This window comes from Lycorma delicatula, chromosome 10 (genome assembly GCF_047948215.1).
Source record: "Lycorma delicatula isolate Av1 chromosome 10, ASM4794821v1, whole genome shotgun sequence".
Lineage (NCBI taxonomy): Eukaryota > Metazoa > Arthropoda > Insecta > Hemiptera > Fulgoridae > Lycorma > Lycorma delicatula.
In genome coordinates, this window is record NC_134464.1 from 101,057,257 (window position 1) to 101,078,267 (window position 21,011).

The window sequence follows — 21,011 nt, forward strand, 5'->3', positions numbered from 1 at the left end:
TACTTATTTGTATTCACATAAATTCATTTATTTGTGTATAAGCTCTAGTAATTGGATCTACAGTGTTACAAATAGTTAAAATTTATGTGTTTGTAATATACTTTTTTCTGATTGTCACATATCACAATATATTTAAAACAATGGTCAGGGACATTATACAGAAAACATTGTCTCTGCAATTGCCACAAAACACTGGTTGCTCATATGACTTGCTTGACTCTTCTTTATAAAAGACACAATTCATACAGTTCTTCCGTGACTGTCTCACGAATGAGTTTAATATTAGAATATAAAATGTCCTTATGTGTATCATATAAGAAATTTTACCCTGCTCTCTTATTTTCAGTTCGTCTTTGCAAAATTTCACAGTGGCATATGATTTTTTCAGCAGTAACTGAACAAAAAAACCTGGTTTTATATTAAATTTGAGTGATTGAATCGGCTACTTTTTTCACATCAACTTCTTTATTGCATCCACTACCATTTGCTACTTTTGTTATCAATAACCTTACAAAATCTTTCCCTATACAGAACTCTGCAACCACTTATTCTATCCTATTAACTAATGTATTATTAATATTGCACTAACAAACTATGAGTTTCCACTTACATATGAAATTAATAGAGCAAAACTGCAGTATTTTAAATAATTCAATGAGCCTCATTTGACAATAGGTTAATTGTTAACAAAAAAAATTATAGTATCGAGACAAGAAAAATTTGTTATCAGACCAGCATGGGGAATTATTATTGCACTTAAGAGAATATTTCTTTGTTGACAGTAGTAAATAGCATATTAAATATTAAAATAATTGGAATAAAACAAATTAAGGATACAAGGAAATTGTGCAAAAAGACTGATTTTTACAAATTTGATACCATATTGCGTAACAACTGTGTAATAACTAACAAAAACATCTTAATTATTGCAACTGGCTTCTCAAAAACATTTAATGAACAGATAAATGTAGTGCTTTATTTCACGTCACAAGTTCATTTATCTGCTCATATTCGGACATTAAATATTGAATGACCGAAAATCCTCACTGGATGGTTGAGAAAATCTGTGTGCAGTTTGTTTTTTTGGTAAAAGATAGTTTTTGACCATTTCAATGCAGAATGTATTGTACCTCTGTGTTCCCCATATTTGTCTAGTTGCAATTTTTCTATTTGAAAGAAAATAAATTTTTAAAATTTTTCTAACTGAAGATGAACATACGAGATCAATAGCATTGACAACATTTTAGGTCAGGTGACTTTCAATATGCTTACTCAAGCATCCTTCACTGTGCAAGGCACGTGCTTCAAACATGTTTTATAAAAATATGTAAACTTTTGCCAATGTAAATTCAAAATTTAATTAAATTTTTTGTTCTTCTTTCATTCATAAAATTCTACTTGTCACAACCTTATTTAGTCGGTTCAGTGTTAAGTTGCTCACCTGGTATATAAATGTCTAATATTGTTATATAATAAAATACAAAGTATGAAGGACTTTCATGTCAGTCCGGGACTTTTGTCAAACTTGAGTATAACTGGAGATTCCTGCACATTCTATTGTACACATTATGTACAAGTGTCAGCTATAACGCATGGTGCACTGGTGTGAAGCAACGTTAAACAACCACAACATTCAGTCGTAAAGAACATGACATTCAATGTAGTAGTGAATGGATATATGGAACAGCACGTTGTAATAACATTTTTCATGATAAAAGGCGTAAAACCCAATGAGATTTATACGTGACTCCTTGCACAGTGCAGTGATGAGACTCTTAGTCGCAGTAAAACATTTGAGTAGTGCAAACATTTAAAAAAAAGCCGAACATCAGTTTGTGACTATCCCAGTCGATGTGGTTCACAGACACCAAAGTTATGGCATCAGTTTTTTGGCATAAATATTGCATCATTCACGTTGACTTTCTACCCTATGGAGTCAATATAAACACTGAGAACTATGGAAAAGTTCTTCAAGATTGGCACAAGGCTGTTAAGAAAAAACGGTCTAGTGCGATCACTATAGACTTTCCGTTTTGCAGGACAATGCACGTCTGCATACAGCTCACAGCACATCATTCATACTATAAGATCTTGGTTAGGAGTTATAACCACAACCTCTCCCTTACAGTCTGGAACTTGCTCACAATTATTTTCACCTGTTTGCACCCTTGAATTTGTTCCTGGGAGGCCAGCATTTAAACTACAAAAATTAGCTGCAGCAGTCAGGTCTATCTTGGTTTCAACAAATGACAAATCCTTCTACACTGCAGGTATTCAGGCACTAGTAAAACTTTGGGATAAATTGGCAGGGGATTACAATGAGAAATAAAAGTATTTTAAGTGTGCTCTACATTTATTAAAAATTAATAGTCCCAGATTGACCTAAATGCTCCTTGTTTTTATGTTTATTTCATTTTTGGATTACTTGAGTATTTACAAATTATTTTGGAATTAAATGAGTATTTACAAATTTTATTTGATACCTATGAAACTCCATTACGGAATAAGCCAAAAGATTTTATTTAAGTTTTCATGCTCAATTTGCTGTAACTTCTTCCTTATTTACTATGTTCGTTACTGAATGATTACAATTTAATCTATGGTTGATCAGAATAAGAGTCGATTTATTTAGATAACTACAAGCGTGATATTCTCCTTTGATCTGGATCTCTGTTTCTCATTTTTAAGTACGAGTCGTAGAAGTTGGTACTTCTTTGGATGACTACCATATAAGCTAAGTATTTAAACTCATTCTTCTTAACATTCTTAATCTCTATGCTCCAGTCTTTTGAATACGTTCTAAATGTAAACCTTTTCCTCAATTAAACCTAAACAATAGACATACTTCAATTCTTTACAGTACTTTTAGTAAAGTACCAGAATAAAAAATACATAGCAGCACAAAGGAAATAGAACACTGAATCAAACTTAAATTGCAGTTTTATAGACATTCCTGAAACTGGTACAACATTTTTCTTAAAGTAAAATATACATATGCATTTATGTTCTGATTCAGAACGGGAATCCATATTACAAAACATTTTTGAAGAGGATTTTCAAAAATTAGAAAAAGATTTAATTAATTATTTTATTCGTTCAATGACAGCTAATTACATTAAAGTGGTATTGTTAGGACTTACTCTTTAAACTGTCCTTATATCCCATTTCACAATTGTAATTAAATTACAGAATTGTTTTTTAATTTCACATTTAAAAACAAATTAATTATAAGTTAAATTGATCATTTTTATTATATATCAAAAAAGAAAACGTGAAGTTTCCGTCAAACATTGGTAAATCAAAAAAATTTGCATTCAGTTAATTTTTTTTTTTTTTAAGTATCACAATCCCAAAACAGTGGGAATTTGTAAACAAAACTAGTTTAGTGGTATATTTTATGAATTGCATTATAATTGCAGATTTTACTAATAACCTATTAACGGACACCAGCCTTTATTGAAATTTCTTATACATTAAGTACCAGGTAAAAATTATAAACTTAAAATGTCTCAACTATTAACATGATTTATGGTACTTTTTTCATTTGTATGGAAAGTTCCCATGATGATTCTGTTATGTTTTATCGAATAACTTGAATGAAAAATGTTTTAAATACAAAATTAAATTTCTACATTAGAGGACATATAAAAATATATATATATATTTATATTTATATATATATATTTTTTTTTTGTCATAAACATTGCTTGCTTAATATTTGATCTCTTATCGTGTAATAACAAGATCTGATTTCATCGTAATATTCATTCAAACGAAAATTCAAGATAATTATTTAGAAAACTTAAAAGAGTAAAAAAAACAACAGAATTGCAAAACGTTTAATTTGCATTAGCAATCGTCACTGAAATTAATCTATTTACTCTTTGTTAATAATAGTTGTCTGACACAACTGTTAGATAAGAGTATTTCCATCATTTTCTTCACTCGCCCCACTATTCATATTAATAATAACCTTAAATATGTATAAAAATAATGCTTGTTTGTTTGTGTCGTATGCGTTCCTATACCATTCATCCAATTTCGATGAAACTTTTGTAAGTTGTGTGCACGCTCACGAAGGTTTCTGAAGTGGTTTGAACCCACTAAGTGGTGCTGTGGTCGAGATATTTTGAAAAATTGTATTTATGGTCCGATTTGGCTCATATTCAGAATATGTATTAGTTGCGTGAAAATAAATATTTTTGTAAAAAATTGTCTCGCTGGGGTCGGGATATTTCAAAAAATTGTATTTACGAACCAATTTGGCTCATATTCAGAATATATATTAGTTAGGTGAAAAAAAATATTTTTGCGCGAAAAAAGAAAAAGCAAAATGGGGAAGGGGTGTGGATTGGAAGAGGGAAAAAAGGAAAGCTTAAACTGTGTAATGTTCACGTATTTAATATTTTATCAAAATTTGTGTTTATGTAATCTATATATATATATATATACTCAAATCTAATGATAGCAAAGCATTGCCGGGTCAGAAAGTATAAAATAAAAATTACTTACCAAAAATGAAGCAAAAAAAAAAAAAACTGAATAACAGCAATACTAGCATGTTTTCACAGTATAATGAACTAAGTTGTTATATGAGACTGACTATTGAGTAATGATCATGAAAATAGGATGAATTACAGAGCACAGGTAGCTTCGAGTGTTCATGGACTAATCCCTTTCTTTGCCTGTATAAGGTTTACAGTATGTCTGTTTATTTGTGACAGCTTGTTTTTTTCTACAATAAATGAACAGGATAATTGCAGGATGATCTTTAAGATTCCTATGATACGATAAAAAAAATCAGATAAGAGGCTAAATCCATTTTTACTGTACCCTTCTTCAATAATCAATATTCAAATAATAATAAAGACGAAATGCAAGCAGTTTATTTTTAGATTCCTACGTTATTATAAAAAGATTATTTGCATTAGTGAGTATGTAAGAAAAAAGTTAAAGTTAAAAAAAATATCAGCACAAGACTTAACCCTATGGCTGTCAGCCGTTATGGAGTGGGTTGTGCTAAAACTGTCAAGCGTTTTTATCCTGGCATGCTGAGTTGTTATTGAAATCGTTGTATATCATGCCGTTTTCAATTTATAAATTTGAAAAAATACCGCTTGCCCAGAAAATTATGTAGAATATGATCGTATTGATAATTTGTTGAAACAGCCAACCAAAACCAAATACTATCGATATTGAGAATGAAACATGCAGAATCAATTACAACACCACCGCAATCTAGCTGTGATTTTTATAAATTAAACGAGACCAAACAGAGTACCGATAGATTGGTACCCTGACAGTTCTAGCCCAAATTATGGGTAACAATAGACTGTTACCCTAACATTCAAAGGATTAAACCAAGACTTCTTTGATTATGAGACTCGGATTGCTCACCCCCCTGTTGTTGCTGTGACTGTAGGTGTACAAATAACCTCCTTGAATCATTTTAAATTCTTTATGATTTTATTCGGTGATTCTTTTAGATTTTAGTTATGATTTAAATTTGAAGTTATGATTCTCAATTTCAAAGGGTAGCTCTGTTCCTACCACTTTGCAAAAAAACCAACAGTTAACTCCATTTTAAACTGATCTCCTGCCTTCATGGGTGTGAAGGTAATTAATAGGGGGAAAAAGAATTAAATAAATGTATTTATTTTTTTTTATAAGAAAAAAATACAAATTATGAACATCTTACAAATTTAAAAATATATATATATATACATATATGTAATTTAAAATACAATAGACAAAATATTTTCATAAGATACAATCATTAGTATTCTTTATTAATGTTTTGTTATTTTAAGTCACTATATATTAATAAAAATGATTGATACCTACTTAAAAAAAAAAACAAATTATATATTTTAGGCTAGCCTAACAATCTGTGCCTGAGAAAATACTTTTTATTTAATAAAAATAAAATTAGAAACTGTTAATATCAATTAAAATATCAGACAAATTTTAATCCATGATGTTGTAATAAAATAAAAATGTAGTTTAGAGCAAATAATTGTAAAATTACTTTATAAAATAATATTTCTCAGAACAGAGAAATGTATAACGTACCCCTCAATTGTAATTGTTGTAATGACGATAATAAATACCCTGATTATTGAATCGATTAGAAAAATAACTTTCATCGTCATCAGAATAATCATCATCATAATCGCCATCACTGCTATAATCAGAATTGTCACTTTCAGAATTTTCTATATTGTCTTGATGATCATTGCCATTGACATGATTACACATATTTTTAATTGTTTTATTCAAGTTATATGACATTGGTATTTTAACCTGGCATATATAACACCTCATAAAACTAGGATGATGATATTTTAATAACTGTTTGTGCTGCGTTCCTTTTACATGAGTTATAAGATTCTTTTTTGCTATGTGAGATTCAACTGATCCATAAACTTCAGTTCTACATAAATTGCACCAAAAATTTGGCTTAACATCATCATTATAAATATTTCCTGCCATTTTATTTGTAGAAATTAAATTTTTTTCTGTAAATAAAATACAAAATTAAAATAAATGTTAGTAATTTACATTTTACTTATTAATTTTTTTTGAAGTGAACGAAAATAAAAGAATTCTTAGAAGAAATCCTCTATCGGTATAAAATTACCTTATTAAGAAAAAGATTTAGGCTAATTTTGAAAATAATGTTTCTTTAAGTAAATAATCTTTTGCTTTTTCTTAAAAGAATTGTCTTAAGTAAGAAAAATTACTCAAGTATTGTCTTAATAATAACAGAAATCACTTATAAGAATCTTGTGATACATGTGTTAACTGGACAAGTCTTTATTAACATTTTAGAATTTATTATTTGGCTATGACCTTTAACCTATTGTACTGAAACAAAGCAGTACATATTATTACTGCTTTGTCTTTCAAACATAATATTGATGAAAATTATATTTTACTAAGGATTTATTGATAAATTTCTAGGAAATTTAAGAAACAATAGTTTGAACTGACATTATTGAAAATTGTCAGCAGAAAGGAATATACAAATGAAATATTTAAAATCATACACTCTGTTTTAAAAAAAAAAAAACTCTAAATACCAAGAACAATCACTGATAATGAAGTGCCTTTAAACAAAATTGGAGGTTATGAAAAAGAAATGGATAAACTGAAACAAAAGAGAAATTGAAAATAATGTTGAACTATATAAAAATAGAGTTGGAAACTAAAATCCAACAGGAATCTGAATACAAAACTGAAAGAGTGAAATTTTCTGTTTGAATCACCTATAATGGTTAGCTTAACTAATGGATTAAAAGTCAGAACATCAAAAGGTAAACCAGAATTTCAATGATTAATAATAATAATTAAGCAGCTAGAATTGCTAAGTTAAAAAAAATAAAAATAGCAACTAATTAAAAACTTTGTAAAAGAAACTCCTCACAAGGAATTATTGCAGTAAAAAATGAAGGTTGTAATGAACAATGCAGCAATTAGTTCATTCTGACAAATTTATCAAAGTTTATGAAATTCAATTAATTTTAAGAAAATAAAGCTTTCCATTTTTCTTAAAACTTCCAAAAAAAATAAAATCATAACACATTGCTTGGCAGGTGTTTAATTTGTACAATTAATTAATATATGGAGTGCATTTCGATGAAATGTCATTGTTGTTTTAGTTTATAAATCTTTACTAATAGAAATTTTATAATTTTCAGACTTATTTTATTTAACTAGCATTCTTCCATAAGCAGGCTATTCTTTAAAAATGTTTAGCATTTCAAGAAAAAAAAGCTAATTGTGGTTGTGAGGAACGTGTATGGACTTATTATATGCACTGATGTATGCAAATAAAACATAAGTTCACATATATTTACCCATTCTCAAAGTAACATTTACTTATTTATTCGTTTTTGACTGATGGATTAATTCACGACTGAAGCTTAGGAAGAGGTTTTTACTTGGAAATATGAAAATAGAAATTTGTAGTGAGTGAAAAATGACATGCTTGACTGGGACTTGAACTTCGGATGAAAGGTCAAGATGTTACCACTCCACCACAGAGTTAGGCAATTGTATTTTAATTTTTAGCAGTTATTTTTTAAATAAATTTTGTGAAAATCAAAAAACATAATTTGTTTTAACTTCCAATTTGAGTTTTATATTTTTTTTTAATTTTAAATTTAAATAATTACATTATTGTTACAAATTTATTGTCTTTCTTTGTGCAGGGTAATTCATTCATTTTGCTTTTCTTGTTCTATTAAACTTATTGGACCTTCTGTACTTTTTTCTTGAAGACTTGTTTTTCAAGTACATAATTAGTACAACATTTACACCAGTAATTAACAGTATATCACCTCTGTCATTGTTTCTTTTAAAACGTTTTTACATAGAGATTTAACACAATCTTTCTGAAAAATAAACAATTTTCTGTACTGTTCATCATAGGCTGTCTTTCATTGACTGTAATGTGTTCTTTTGCAAATATTCATGAAAAAAAAGGTGTAATTAATATGTAATTTAACTGTGTCCCAACCTGAAGAATCAGTATGACTTCAATGAATTTAACTAGTAGTTCAAGCTCAGGCACTAAATTTTCATGAACAAATTAACAGTGGAAAAGAATTCAGTGCTTCTAGTGGTTGGTTATCACGATGGAAAATACGTCATGGCATAGGCCAAGCAAATATCAAAGATTCAGCAGATGTGATGGCAGCTGAACATTTTTCAATATTACAATCAGTTATAGAAGAGAATAACTAAAGTGACAAACAGTTGTTTAATTGTGATGAAACTGCTTTGTATTATAAACTATTGCCAAAACAAAAACATTAGATGCGAAGCAAGCACCAAATAACTGGTACGAAAATGAATAAAGAAAGGGTAACTTTTCTTTTGTGTGCCAATAAGTCAGAAAATCATAAATTGAAGCTATCATTATAAGCTTATTACCGACGAGAGCTACTGACCGTTATCGTTTACTCAGAGTTACAAGTAACAGAATTTCTTAAAACTGTGTCATTAAAAAGTGTTGTATACAGCGCTGGAACAGCATGAAGTAAAGTAAATTCTATTACAATTAAAAATTGTTGGTCGGTATTGTCACAGAGTTATACAGAAGACATTGAAACAGGAAATGTTCATATTTTTACTGATAAAATATTGATAAAACATTGAGTGATCTCAATGAGTGGGTTCAAGAAGACAATCAAACCCCCGACCGACGAAGAAATTGTAAATTCCATTCTAGAACCTAATGATAATTCGTTGGAGGAAGAAGGGGAAGGTATTGCAGAAGTCGCTGTTACAGAGCGGTCTATACTCTCAACAAAAGGCATTCTGGAAAATATAAGTAGTGTAATAACATGGATGGAGCAACAAAGTGATAGTGATGATCATCATTTATTGCACTTATACGAAAAAAATATTGTATCTTCCTCACTTAACTTGTATCTATGTAAGTAGTCATTATAATGTATTGCCTTTTTCTAATAAAACATTATTGCTTGATTTTTTGCCTGTTTTTTTAATTGATCCCCTTTGTGATTTAAAATTTACTTCCCAAAATAATGCGGGTGTCATGTTAGTCCCCTGATAACCACATTATAGCAGGGTTACACTGCATATAAGAAAAAGGTTTCCCTTCGCATTGGATTTTATTATAGACAGAATGGAGACCCAGGAAGGGTATGTAATTCCTTAATAATTAACCAATATTCTATAACCCAAACACACTCTGCTTTACCTTACTGGAAGACAATATACTAGGTGGGTTAAAGATTTTTTAATTATTTTAGGAAACTAGTTAAAAACAAGTTATATAAAAATAGGATCTTGGTTTACAGCACTTCAACTTCAATCCCCTTAAAATTTACTATGAACTTGCTCTAGGTTTTCCTGCCATAACAGAAGCATTTCTAATTGACATTTAAAGACTCTTTAATCTCCACACGTTGTTTGTTTACAAAAGTGAAACTAGGTGTAGGCTTAACCCACCGGGTTGGTCTAGTGGTGAATGCATCTTCCCAAATCAGCTGATTTGGAAGTCGAGAGTTCCAGCATTCAAGTCCTAGTGAAGTCAGTTATTTTCACATGGATTTGAATACTAGGTCGTAGATACCGGTGTTCTTTGGTGGTTGGGTTTCAATTAACTATACATCTCAGGAATAGTAGAACTGAGACTATATTTCATTTACACTCATACATACCATCCTCTGAAGTATTATCAGAATGGTAATTACTGGAGGCTAAACAGGAAAAGAAAAAAGAAAAAAAAGTGTAGGCTTCAACCCATCATGTTGGTCTAGTGGTCAACTCATTGCAAATCAGCCAATTTCGAAGTTGAGAGTTTCAAGTTCAAATACAAAATAAAGCCAGTTACGTTTATATGGATTTGAATACTAGATCATGAATACAGGTGTTCTTTGGTGGTTAGGTTTCAATTAACCACACATTTCATGAATGGTTGACCTGAGACTTTACAAGACTACACTTCATTTACAATCATACTTATTGTCCTCTGAAGCAATACCTTATGGTGATTCTGGAGGCCAAAGAGAAAAAAAGGTATATGCTTCAGATTCATCTACACCTTTTTTTCATATTTTATGTTAAGTTCAGATGTTGAGAGAATGTTATTAGAGAAATAGGAGTCTCACGTAAAATTCTTCATGGAGTAGTATTTTAGCAGTGTTTTTGTTCTTTTTCCTCCATTACTTATATTTATCCAATAAATAATGGATTATTCTTATTTTAATGCTATTATTCTCAATAAAAATGAGAACAACAACTGCAAAATAATTATATAAATTACCTCATTTGATTACTACAAATTACAAAAGCAAAATTTACCACCTATTCTAAATTTTTATGCAGGGGAAACTTTATTTTTAGGGCTAAAAATAACCACCACCTATAAGGCACTGTCTGATGATAGAAAGAGGTGCAAACTTTTTCTTTACATTAACTACATCAAAATCTTGTATAAATATATTTTGCTTTACTTATGAGTAACAACAATTGAAGGTACAGGATAAAAACATGTTATGTTCAATTTTTAAAGTTTCTATTTTTTTTATGCCATAGTGTAATTCATAGCATCTTTTTGTCTGATACATAGTTCAAGAGTAAAACAAGCTGTGTCCAATGTCAGAGGTCTTTAATACTGCAGGACATGTCCGTCTAACTGGGGAAGTGATCTCTTGTCACATGAATGATTATTCTGAATATTTTTCTGTATTGTTAGCTGTGCTGTTACCAGTATGAACTAAAATTTACTACTATGAATTTTTTTTTCATTATTATAGAAATTAGTTTATCAGTTCGTTGTAGTCTTAAGTTCTTTCTTAATGACATATTTAACAACCAATAAAAATATTGTTTTGTATTTTTACAGTTTTAATTATTTGTATTAATTATGCCAATTAATTGTTTAATTATTAATTGCTTTTGAGTAAACAGTTGTTCAGTTTTTAGGTATATTAACGATCTATCTCAAAACAAAAGCAGAAAAAACAGACAACATATAAACAGTCCCTAATTAGCCTACACACTTATTCTGTATAAATAATGTTTACAAAATAATTATCAGACTCAAAAAAAAAAAATGATGAAGGACATAAAACAGTAGTTTGTCAAACCAATAGTATTTAATATAGTTGTTAATATTATGTTATAAACTTAAAATCATTCTGAAAAATCTGTAAAATGTGACTTAGAATTTTCCCCCTATACCCTTCAATTATATGTATGTAGTGAACATTAGAATGGTATCTAGACTGAATATAAATTTCACTGAATAGATTTACTATTGTGCAAATTCTTTTTTACAGTAAAAAATAAAATAAAAACTACTTCATTTTCTTTTCCTATCTGCCTAGTGTTTTCGAATGTTGATATGCCATTTTCAAGGGTTTGATTTTATTTCTGTCAAATTATCTACACCAATACAGCATTAAAAAATGTACTTGTTTAGATAATTTATTATATTTCATTTAATAATTTTTAAAGCTAAGAAGTTGCATGCACGTAAATGTAATTAAATTAACAGTTAGAAGTGTTAAGAATTAAATTCTCATTTAAAACAAATTTAAAAATAATTCCTTATTTAGCAAATAAAAATGTTACAAGTAAAATAATTACAAATTAAAGAGATTTAAAATTGTTTCTGTTATTATTTATATAAAGAATTAGTTAATATAAATATTACCGTAATATAAATAAACGTTATATTACAATAAAAAATATTTTTTTGCACTTCAGCTCAGTAAACCATGTAATTAAGTGTCTTCTATTTACAACAAAACTAAACAAAAGTCAGTCTTTGAGAAACGTAAATTCCTGAATACGTTTTAATTATTTTGGGTTAAAAATAATTAACTGTCTACATAAAACTGAAAATAAAGGTATAGGTGAAAAATAATAAGTACAAAAATAAATAAACTTTTGAACAGAAAGAAAATTCAACAAGCACTTTAAGGTAAAAAAATATTTTAGTTGAATCTATTTACAAATTCTTTCATAACATCATCACACGAAATGTAACTTAAAATCGTTTTTGAAGCAAATCAAAGTAAATTCAACTTACCGTACTGTTAACGATTAAAACAAACTTTACAAATTAACTAAAGCTTAATATTCCTTAGGTTTCTAGCCTGTAAGCAAGTGCGACTTAATTAACTGCGTTGTAACACGAATGCAACTGAGTTGACCTTCAGTTATATATATATGTATACTCGTGTAAATAGTTGGAAAACGGTTTGTTCGGTTACTATCAACTTGAGCTGCTACTGCTGCCGCTCCTCTCGTTCGTAAATAAATCACATCATGCAATTGCATAAATTAATATCGAGATATAAAATTGTTTTGCTATTCAAAAATTATTGATGATAATTTTTTCCCGATTAATTTAATGATTGTTTATTAACCAAGAAATAAATATGGCATAATGAAAAGATGTGGAAAATTATTTATAAAACTAAACGGATTGTTAAATTATACAACTAAAAAACGAAATTGATAACCAATATGAAGTCGATATTATATTATTACTGTGTTAGCAGTAAATCCTTTTTTCGTTTTTGTACTTTATTTAACAAATTGAACTTGTCACAAAATAAAATGAAAATAAAAAGGACAAATTTCTCATGTAAATATAGCAGACATCCGGCACTCTATGGCGAAATATTACTGTCTCAGGCTTTCATCCGAAAGGTTCCAGCTTGTATCTATTATCCCCTACAAAATTTTTATTTTTTATTCCTGTTCATAAACTTCAAATTTACGAGGTAAAAAAATAATAAATTAAACAATTTTAAAAGGTGTGTGCCCATGTAGACAAACCCTGAAGTGGGCATTTTTAATTTATAAAAATTTTACTTATTAATTTAAACTACAAATTATGGGAAATTAAAAAAAAAATATATAAAAATTAAATTTGGTTTATTATTTTTTTTAAATAAATCCATAAATGAAACTGCTGTAAATACAACAAAGACAAACAAATTTACTGTATTAGCGATGACGTAAGATTTTTTCAGAACTATGTAGATGGTATTTTCAGGATAATTTTTAACATAATAAAAAAAAAAATTGTTAAGAATACAAACTGCCGAAAACACTTATAGTGTAAAGGTATCCCTCAAAAAACAGTTTGCCCGGAATCCGAGAAATACTGATTACAAAGAAACTGAATACTATTTGCTATTCTCAAACTTCTATACACTTTTTTACTTCAAACGCAGAGAAAAAATATTCAATAAATTAAGTCGTGCAAAAACTTGAAAAAATTACTAAGATTCACTCACCAGGGGGCTGTTTCAAAATGTAACAAACATGGTTTAGAAAAGACGAAAAAAACAAGCAAGCTTGTCAGTTGTTAAGAGTACGGTATCATATATTTAGAGTAATATTATTTTGTAATTAAAACGACCCAGTGGCAAGTGAATTTTTGTTATCTTTTTCATTTTTCTGCACGACTTAATTTATTATTTTTTTCTGCGTTTTAGGCAGAAAATTAAACTAATTCAGAAACCTTCGCGGGCGTGCGCACAACTTATCGCAATCGGATGATTGGTGTAGGAACGCATATGGAGACAAACAAACCCACGATCTACTATTCGAAATCGTAAAAAAAAAACTTGACTTCGTATAAGACACGAACGGTGGAACTCTCGACAATTAAATTGGCCGATTAGGGAAGTCGCGTTCACCACTATACTAACCCGGTGAATTTTTCAACTTAGTATTCAGATGGTATATATTTCACTCCAAAATGGTTCTTTGTAACAAAAAAATAAAATTAGGTATTCGCATGTTGTAATTAAATAATTTAATTCTCTGCGTTGATTACAATGACATAAATTTGAATTATATTTGTAAAATAGGTTTTAAAGATTATCAAAAACCTATGTAAAAATTATTACCGATTCAATTCTTCTTTAAATTTCGATTTTAAAGTCGGTTTCTTATTTAAAACAATTACTAAATATATGCTTAATTTGATGATAATTGCGAATATTAAGAAACTGAAACGGTATTTTTTTTTTACTTTTAATGGGAATTTTTTAAGTCTATTGAATTTATTTATTTTATGTTTTTTTGGTTTAATTAAAAATATGAGTTGGTCTACGTAAAGCTTACTTGTTTGAATTAAAAAATTACTGTAAAAAGAAATACGAAGGGGATAATTTCTTTTAATTATAAATAAGAGTAAAAACAGAAAACTCATTAACCGACTGTCATTCAGAGTTCAGGAACTGAAAAATGCGGGAATATGTATTATTGTTTTACTTAAGAACAATATTTGTTTTCCGTTTAGATTTCTTGAATTTTTACTTATAAATACTTAGAATATTAGAAAAAAATCAGGCTGTGTATAATTTCGCTTGAAATAAAACTTAAGAAATAAAGAAAATTTACAAACATGTATTTAACGAGTATCCGCTGAAAGATTGAAAAAATGGAATTTTTCATTTTCGTAGTGGATGAGAGGCTACATTGTAGAAACCTTCCCTCTATAGTATAAAGTAGTTTCCGCCATTATAGAAATGAAAAATTTTATGAAAGATCCTTATAATGTCATACAAACGAATTAGCAAAAAGTCGAGTTTAGAACCTTATTCAGCAGTTTGTTTATTGTTTAAAACATGACATTTTTTAAACATATTACAACCAGTTACTTCTTAAGAACTGGCTGTATAATATACATCACAACTATCAGAGAAAGCATTCGTGAATCTTTACCTGAGGTTCCTTTTCATCCATTAGTAGTTTTACCAATTTATTCATTATATAGATTAACTATCTAACTATATTGAGCATAATTCAATAAATAAATAAATAAATAAATAGGCTATTAATATGGACTGTAATCATGTGTCTTTTTTTTATTCATTAAGTTTTTAATATGTAACGCTCTTCTGAAAAATGGTTTTTATACGATTACCCTTGATTTTTCCAGGAAGAGATGTTGAAGCAGTTAAATTTTGATTTCTTTGATAATACATACCTACTATACCTGATGTGGTCTATTTAAAGTCTATAATCAAACTAACCAGTCCGTCTGCCTAGAACCTTGACGCTCAGGACCCAGGCGAACCCCGGAGCCGATTCGGGGGCTTTTCGGGCCTTCCGGGGCCACCGGGCCTACCCCAGGGCCGCAGCTCGCTTCGGTCGCCATTTCTGTCTACTCAGAGGGCTCCACCCCATGGAACTCCCACACACGTTCGTTATCCTCATGATGTTGAGAATAATAGTGACAAATAAAAATTAAAATATTCAGGTTTTATAGATATCTGGAAAAGAAACTAAATTACAAAATACAGAATAATAGAAGCTATGGTAACTAAAGTACGCACAACTTTGGCAACGAAAAATTCATAACTTATTTTTTTGCCATGGAAGCAGAAATATAACAATGAAGTAAAACGATTAATCTTTTTTCTCCTTAATGAATATCTTTAATTTATAACTTCACCCTCCTTGGGGGTGAAGAAATAATGAATATGTTTAATATTTTAACCTTCAAGGAAGCCAGACCCTCGGGTTGTGGCTTAAAACCTTCCATGGTATAATACGAATGTATCCTGAAAATTTGAAAGTAATGAATCGGTTGGTTCTTCAAGATATTTCGAGATGAAATATATCTACAGACCTTCCCTGTTATGCCAAGAAATATGGGTAAATGCTTGGTTGCGATTGATAGAGTTTTTTTGTTTATCCTGAACAACAAACAAAAATCCTCTTCTTCATATACATTTTCTGAATAGCAATGTATATTTATTTTACATATTTTTTTTAAATGAAAAGTTTCTGTTTAACAATCACATTAGGCAAGTAGCGGCGGACGCCGTCTCAATGATGCACAAACTTAGGAGGATTGCTCGGAAAGACTATGAGTTGTTGGGCCGTCAGATGTACATGGTGTACCGAGGTATCTTCGAAACCACGTCCTCATACGCGGCGCCCGTTTGGGCGCTTAGGTTGGATATGAATAGAGCACTTTTTCAAAATTTAAGGAGTGCCCAGCACAAAGTTCAATTGTATGCGCTGGTGTTTTTAAAACACGATGCTGCCATCTTATTGGGAAAGGCTCTCCCAATCGATTTAATGTTTAAAGTTCGGACAGCCATGTGGAGAGGCCGGGAGACCAAGATATTTGGCATGAGGTTTTGAGTTGGGCCTGTACCGGAGCGGAATGGTGATCACAATGCACTGGATTTAAATTTGGTTTAGTTGCCCATCGGAAGAGGCGTAGAGCCTCGTGATGGAAGCATGGCAGCTGAAATGGGACACCACGACGTGGAAGATCCTTGTATATATTTATACAGGATCTGGGGGATGTATGCCTCGAGCTCGTTTTTACGGGCAACGGGTGCCCGGGTGCTCACCAACCATGTTAATTTAAACCAATAATACCTGTTTCGGTTCCGCCTGGCAGCTGATGAGATGTGCGTCTGCGGGAGGTCCAGTCGAATGAACACCTGATCTTTGACTGCCCTGGTCCTGGCGGGGGGGACAGAGACCAGACCACTCTGGAACTTAGATCAAGGGGAAAATTGGCCACTCACAAGCGACGAGTCAATATAGGAAGAGCCGCATTGTCGGACCGTGTGGGAGTTCCTTAATGTGGTTGCTTTGTTCAATCGACATCAGTAGTTTACCTAAGGGAAAAGACTCCTATCGCACTGCTGTGTGAAGCTAATCTAGAGATTTATATTGCTGACTTCCAGCCAATTAAGGCTCCAACTGCTTTGATATGGTGGACAGTTGTGGCATTCAGCAACCTAGGCGTGGCAGCGAATTGCTGTCTAGACGAAATAAATTTTAATTTATGGATGTCATATATATTTTTAGTAGTTGACGGAGTGTGCCTACTCATTTTAGTAAATATATGACAAGTGAGTGGTTGGGATACGTAAGCCGGTGGTGTATGGCACTGCACTTAGTCCGCTCATGCTGTTAGATAAGTTCTAGGAGCTAGTTAGGATACTGGTCGCTAAACTGTTTCGTGGCTCAGTAGCCGTTTGTGGCATAGACATTCGATCTTATGCTTTAGGCGACCGAATGGGGTGGTGACGAGAGAAATGCCAAGCAAACCAATATACACATATGAATTTTGTAATTAGTGGAAATTCTTTTGTTTAATATCTACATGAAATATGTCACATTTTGATAAGCTTAGTTTTTAATAAACTTCAAAATTGTTACGTAATATAGCTTCTGTAGACTTTATTTATACCATATTATTCAGAATCAAATTCTTTACAATTTTTGTTTAAAACTTACGCATTTAACAAAGTTATTTTACGCCAAATATAAAGTAATATGTTTTTCGATCCCAATCTTTTGTCTTTTAGCACAGATTTCTCAAAAATTACTACAAATACGGTCCGAGAACTTATTTTAAAAAATATTTCTGGTCAGATTTCATATAAAAATCACTAAATTTACTGTTTAATTTAGGTCCTTAGAATTACAGTCTGGCTTAATTTTACCGTAGGCACAGAAAACAGGGCAAAATCTTTGGCAACCTATAACTCAAAAACTAACAATCCTGTGTTTTTATGAACTTCTTTGTTTCCACAAGTAGAACATGTCCTGATAGTTTATTACTTCCTTTGTGAATCACTGAATATATATATATAATTTTATCTATTGCACAAGAAAATATACCAAATGAATGAATAAAAATCATTCATTATCATAAGAAAGAATAGAACAAATTCTATAAAACAACAAATGAATTTACTTCTACCAATTTGCCATTGTGTGGTTGGTTATTACGTCAATCATTTTTTACTTTACCATAATGTTGGTAACATATCTAAATTAAAAAATTAAAATGAATTAGTAAAAAATAAATTCTTTTTAAAGCTTTAATTTATAACCCTTTTCATTTAGGAATGGTCTAGAATTGTTTACTTATTTTTTTCTTTTTTTATTTAGCTTCTAAATGGTTACAATAATTAATAAGTTTCATTTAACCAATTAATTGAAATTTATTCAAACTAATGAACCTAAATAAAAAGAGAAAAAATAAATAAAATAACAGATTTCCTTTCTTTTACTTTCTTAAAAATAATGTAGAAAGACCTTGTAACAATTTAATGACTAATTTTACATAAAACACTACTACAACGAATAAGGTAAGGTCCTTATGATGATTACCTGGTTACTTCGATATGCTTGATATTATTCCAGTTGTCTATTTAATCTTCATAAGGCCAAGGCCAAGGTCATAAAAAAAATCCGGTCAGTGGCCTGAAGAAAAATCATATCTTTTATATTATTTCTTTTAATTTTATTATGACTATTTATAATATCAATTTGTCACAGAGGGGTAAAACTTTTTATAGAAGGTTATTAACTAAATAATGAAAATTTGTAAAAAAATTCTTATATTCAGATAAAATTATTACTAATTACAATTATTTATTGTATACCAATATGACAAGCTTACCAAATTTTTTAAAGATATTTTACCGTACACATGACACCACTCATTTAATTAAAGAAACCAGTTTTATTTTGAACATTATTATGAAAAAAAGTAATTTGCAATATTGCCATCTGTATCTCAAATAATGTTTTACATATATATCACATATGTAGAGAAGAAATATCAATTTAAGCACAAATTCAAGGTCATCTGACACCACTGGGTAAGGTGCGGCATGTGTGAACCCCCTCCAAAGTTAGAACAGTGAAAAACTGACAGATATGACCTTCCTGCCCTAGAGATAAGCAGTCAAGTAAGAAATAATATTATTTATTGGTTCGTCAGTTAACTCTAAACTGTTATCATATCCTATTTTCTTAGAATTATCAGTCACATGAATTTTGTAAACACACACACATACATACACACACACACACACACACACACACACACACACACACACACACACACACACACACACACACACACACACACACACACACACACATGCATATTATATATATATATATATATATATATATATATATAAATAAGTAAATTATATATAATAATATTTAAATATATTTAATAATATATATATATTTAAATAAGTAAGATGAAATTAGTCACTAAATTATTGAACAGTTAATTTTATTCAATGCTGATATCCAGAACAATGTATGTGTATAAATACATTATTCTTTGAAAATAGTTATGATAAAGTAGATGACATTGTTTAAGCAACATTTAATGATCTTTAAATAAAATTAATAAATTATTATACATTTTTTAAAACATATTAAGATGGCATTAAGTAATTATCATACTTAAATTAAGTGAATTTTTTTTTGGCAAAAATTATATTCAAATAAAGATTAACAATTAAAACATTAACCGTTTGCAAATATGGTTATTTCTTAATTGTTGACAAATGTGCCTAAGAAAAATATGACCTCAATTAGGCTAAATCTTGATATACTGAGGGTGACGGTTGCACTACAGCTTTACTCCCTTGACCTTTTAAGTTGAAAAATTAATATCATCAAAGCCTAATTTTAATCTGAACAAGTCTGATCAAAATCGGTCTAGTAGTTATGAAGATATAAGGTGATTTAGAGGCCAAAATTGAACACACACCCATATTTCCTTCTGGCTTTTTGGGTTCCTTAAGTGTCAAAACATTAAGATCCGGTGAAAACCGCATATTCCCAAATTGGATCAATTATAATACTTTCCGTTCTAGAGTTATAGTACTATCTAGATGGGAAAATAATTAACATTTTTCACCATTGTAGTAAAAAAATCCAATTTATTACAAGAAAAAAATATATATAAATTTTTTATAATAAAAACACTTTATTTCAAATTCGTTAGGGCATTTATCATTTTTGTAAAGTTATTTCTTTAATATGCAATTCTATTCAGCATTAATGTGGCTTATCTATCATTATTTTCTTCTGTTTAATAATACTGCATTGTATTACAGTAAGGTTGATATGATTAATAAGTTTCTGGGAGGAAATGAGTCCCCATATTTCACCAGAGATTTACATGGTAGCTGAACTTCATACCAAGTTCACAGGTTTTCACTTTTTTGACCAAAAAGGGATCTGACTTACAACAGAATCTAAAGTAGGGAAGAACAGATCAAGGATACTCATCCAGATTGTAGCTTTAAGTTCACTACCAGGCTTTAGCCATCTATCTAACTCAAAACTCAGCAGATTGGGGCATTTTTTAAATGATGTAATAGTAAAATAAATCTTTGATCGACTAGCTTAAATTTATACTGTAATGAAATTACTTTACCTCCATGAACTAAAAAGCCAATTGAGAACAAAGTTAAGCTTCTTGAACGAGTGCCCTTGTACTTCCTCAGAATTGTATAGCATGTGGAAATATCTAATTAGATTAGTTTATTTTAATACAATTATATATTTATGTATAATTAATCAATATAATTAATTTAATTTGGAAAAATTTTAACTTTCCGGCAATTAGTAAGTTATTTCTCAGTTTTTTAAATATCTTCTGAAAATATTAAATAGACCTTTTCTATATATGAAGCTAAGATAAAATATTTATC

General features: G+C 29.7%; 1 protein-coding gene across 2 annotated transcripts; it reads right to left on the reverse strand.

Annotated features, from left to right (window-relative positions):
- Positions 1–5,639: 5,639 nt before the first annotated feature.
- Positions 5,640–19,075, reverse strand: LOC142331034 (uncharacterized). 2 transcript variants are annotated; one of them, XM_075376635.1, is made up of 2 exons: positions 18,947–19,075; positions 5,640–6,518 (listed from the first exon to the last, which is right to left on the reverse strand). In XM_075376635.1, exon 2 carries the CDS (start codon positions 6,490–6,492, stop codon positions 6,076–6,078), a length of 417 nt encoding a protein of 138 aa, XP_075232750.1. In that variant the 5' UTR covers positions 6,493–6,518; positions 18,947–19,075; the 3' UTR covers positions 5,640–6,075. The 2 variants fall into 2 exon arrangements, with proteins under 2 accessions (XP_075232750.1, XP_075232749.1); XM_075376634.1 differs by lacking the exon at positions 18,947–19,075 and adding an exon at positions 12,572–12,805.
- Between the last annotated feature and the right edge of the window lie 1,936 nt (positions 19,076–21,011).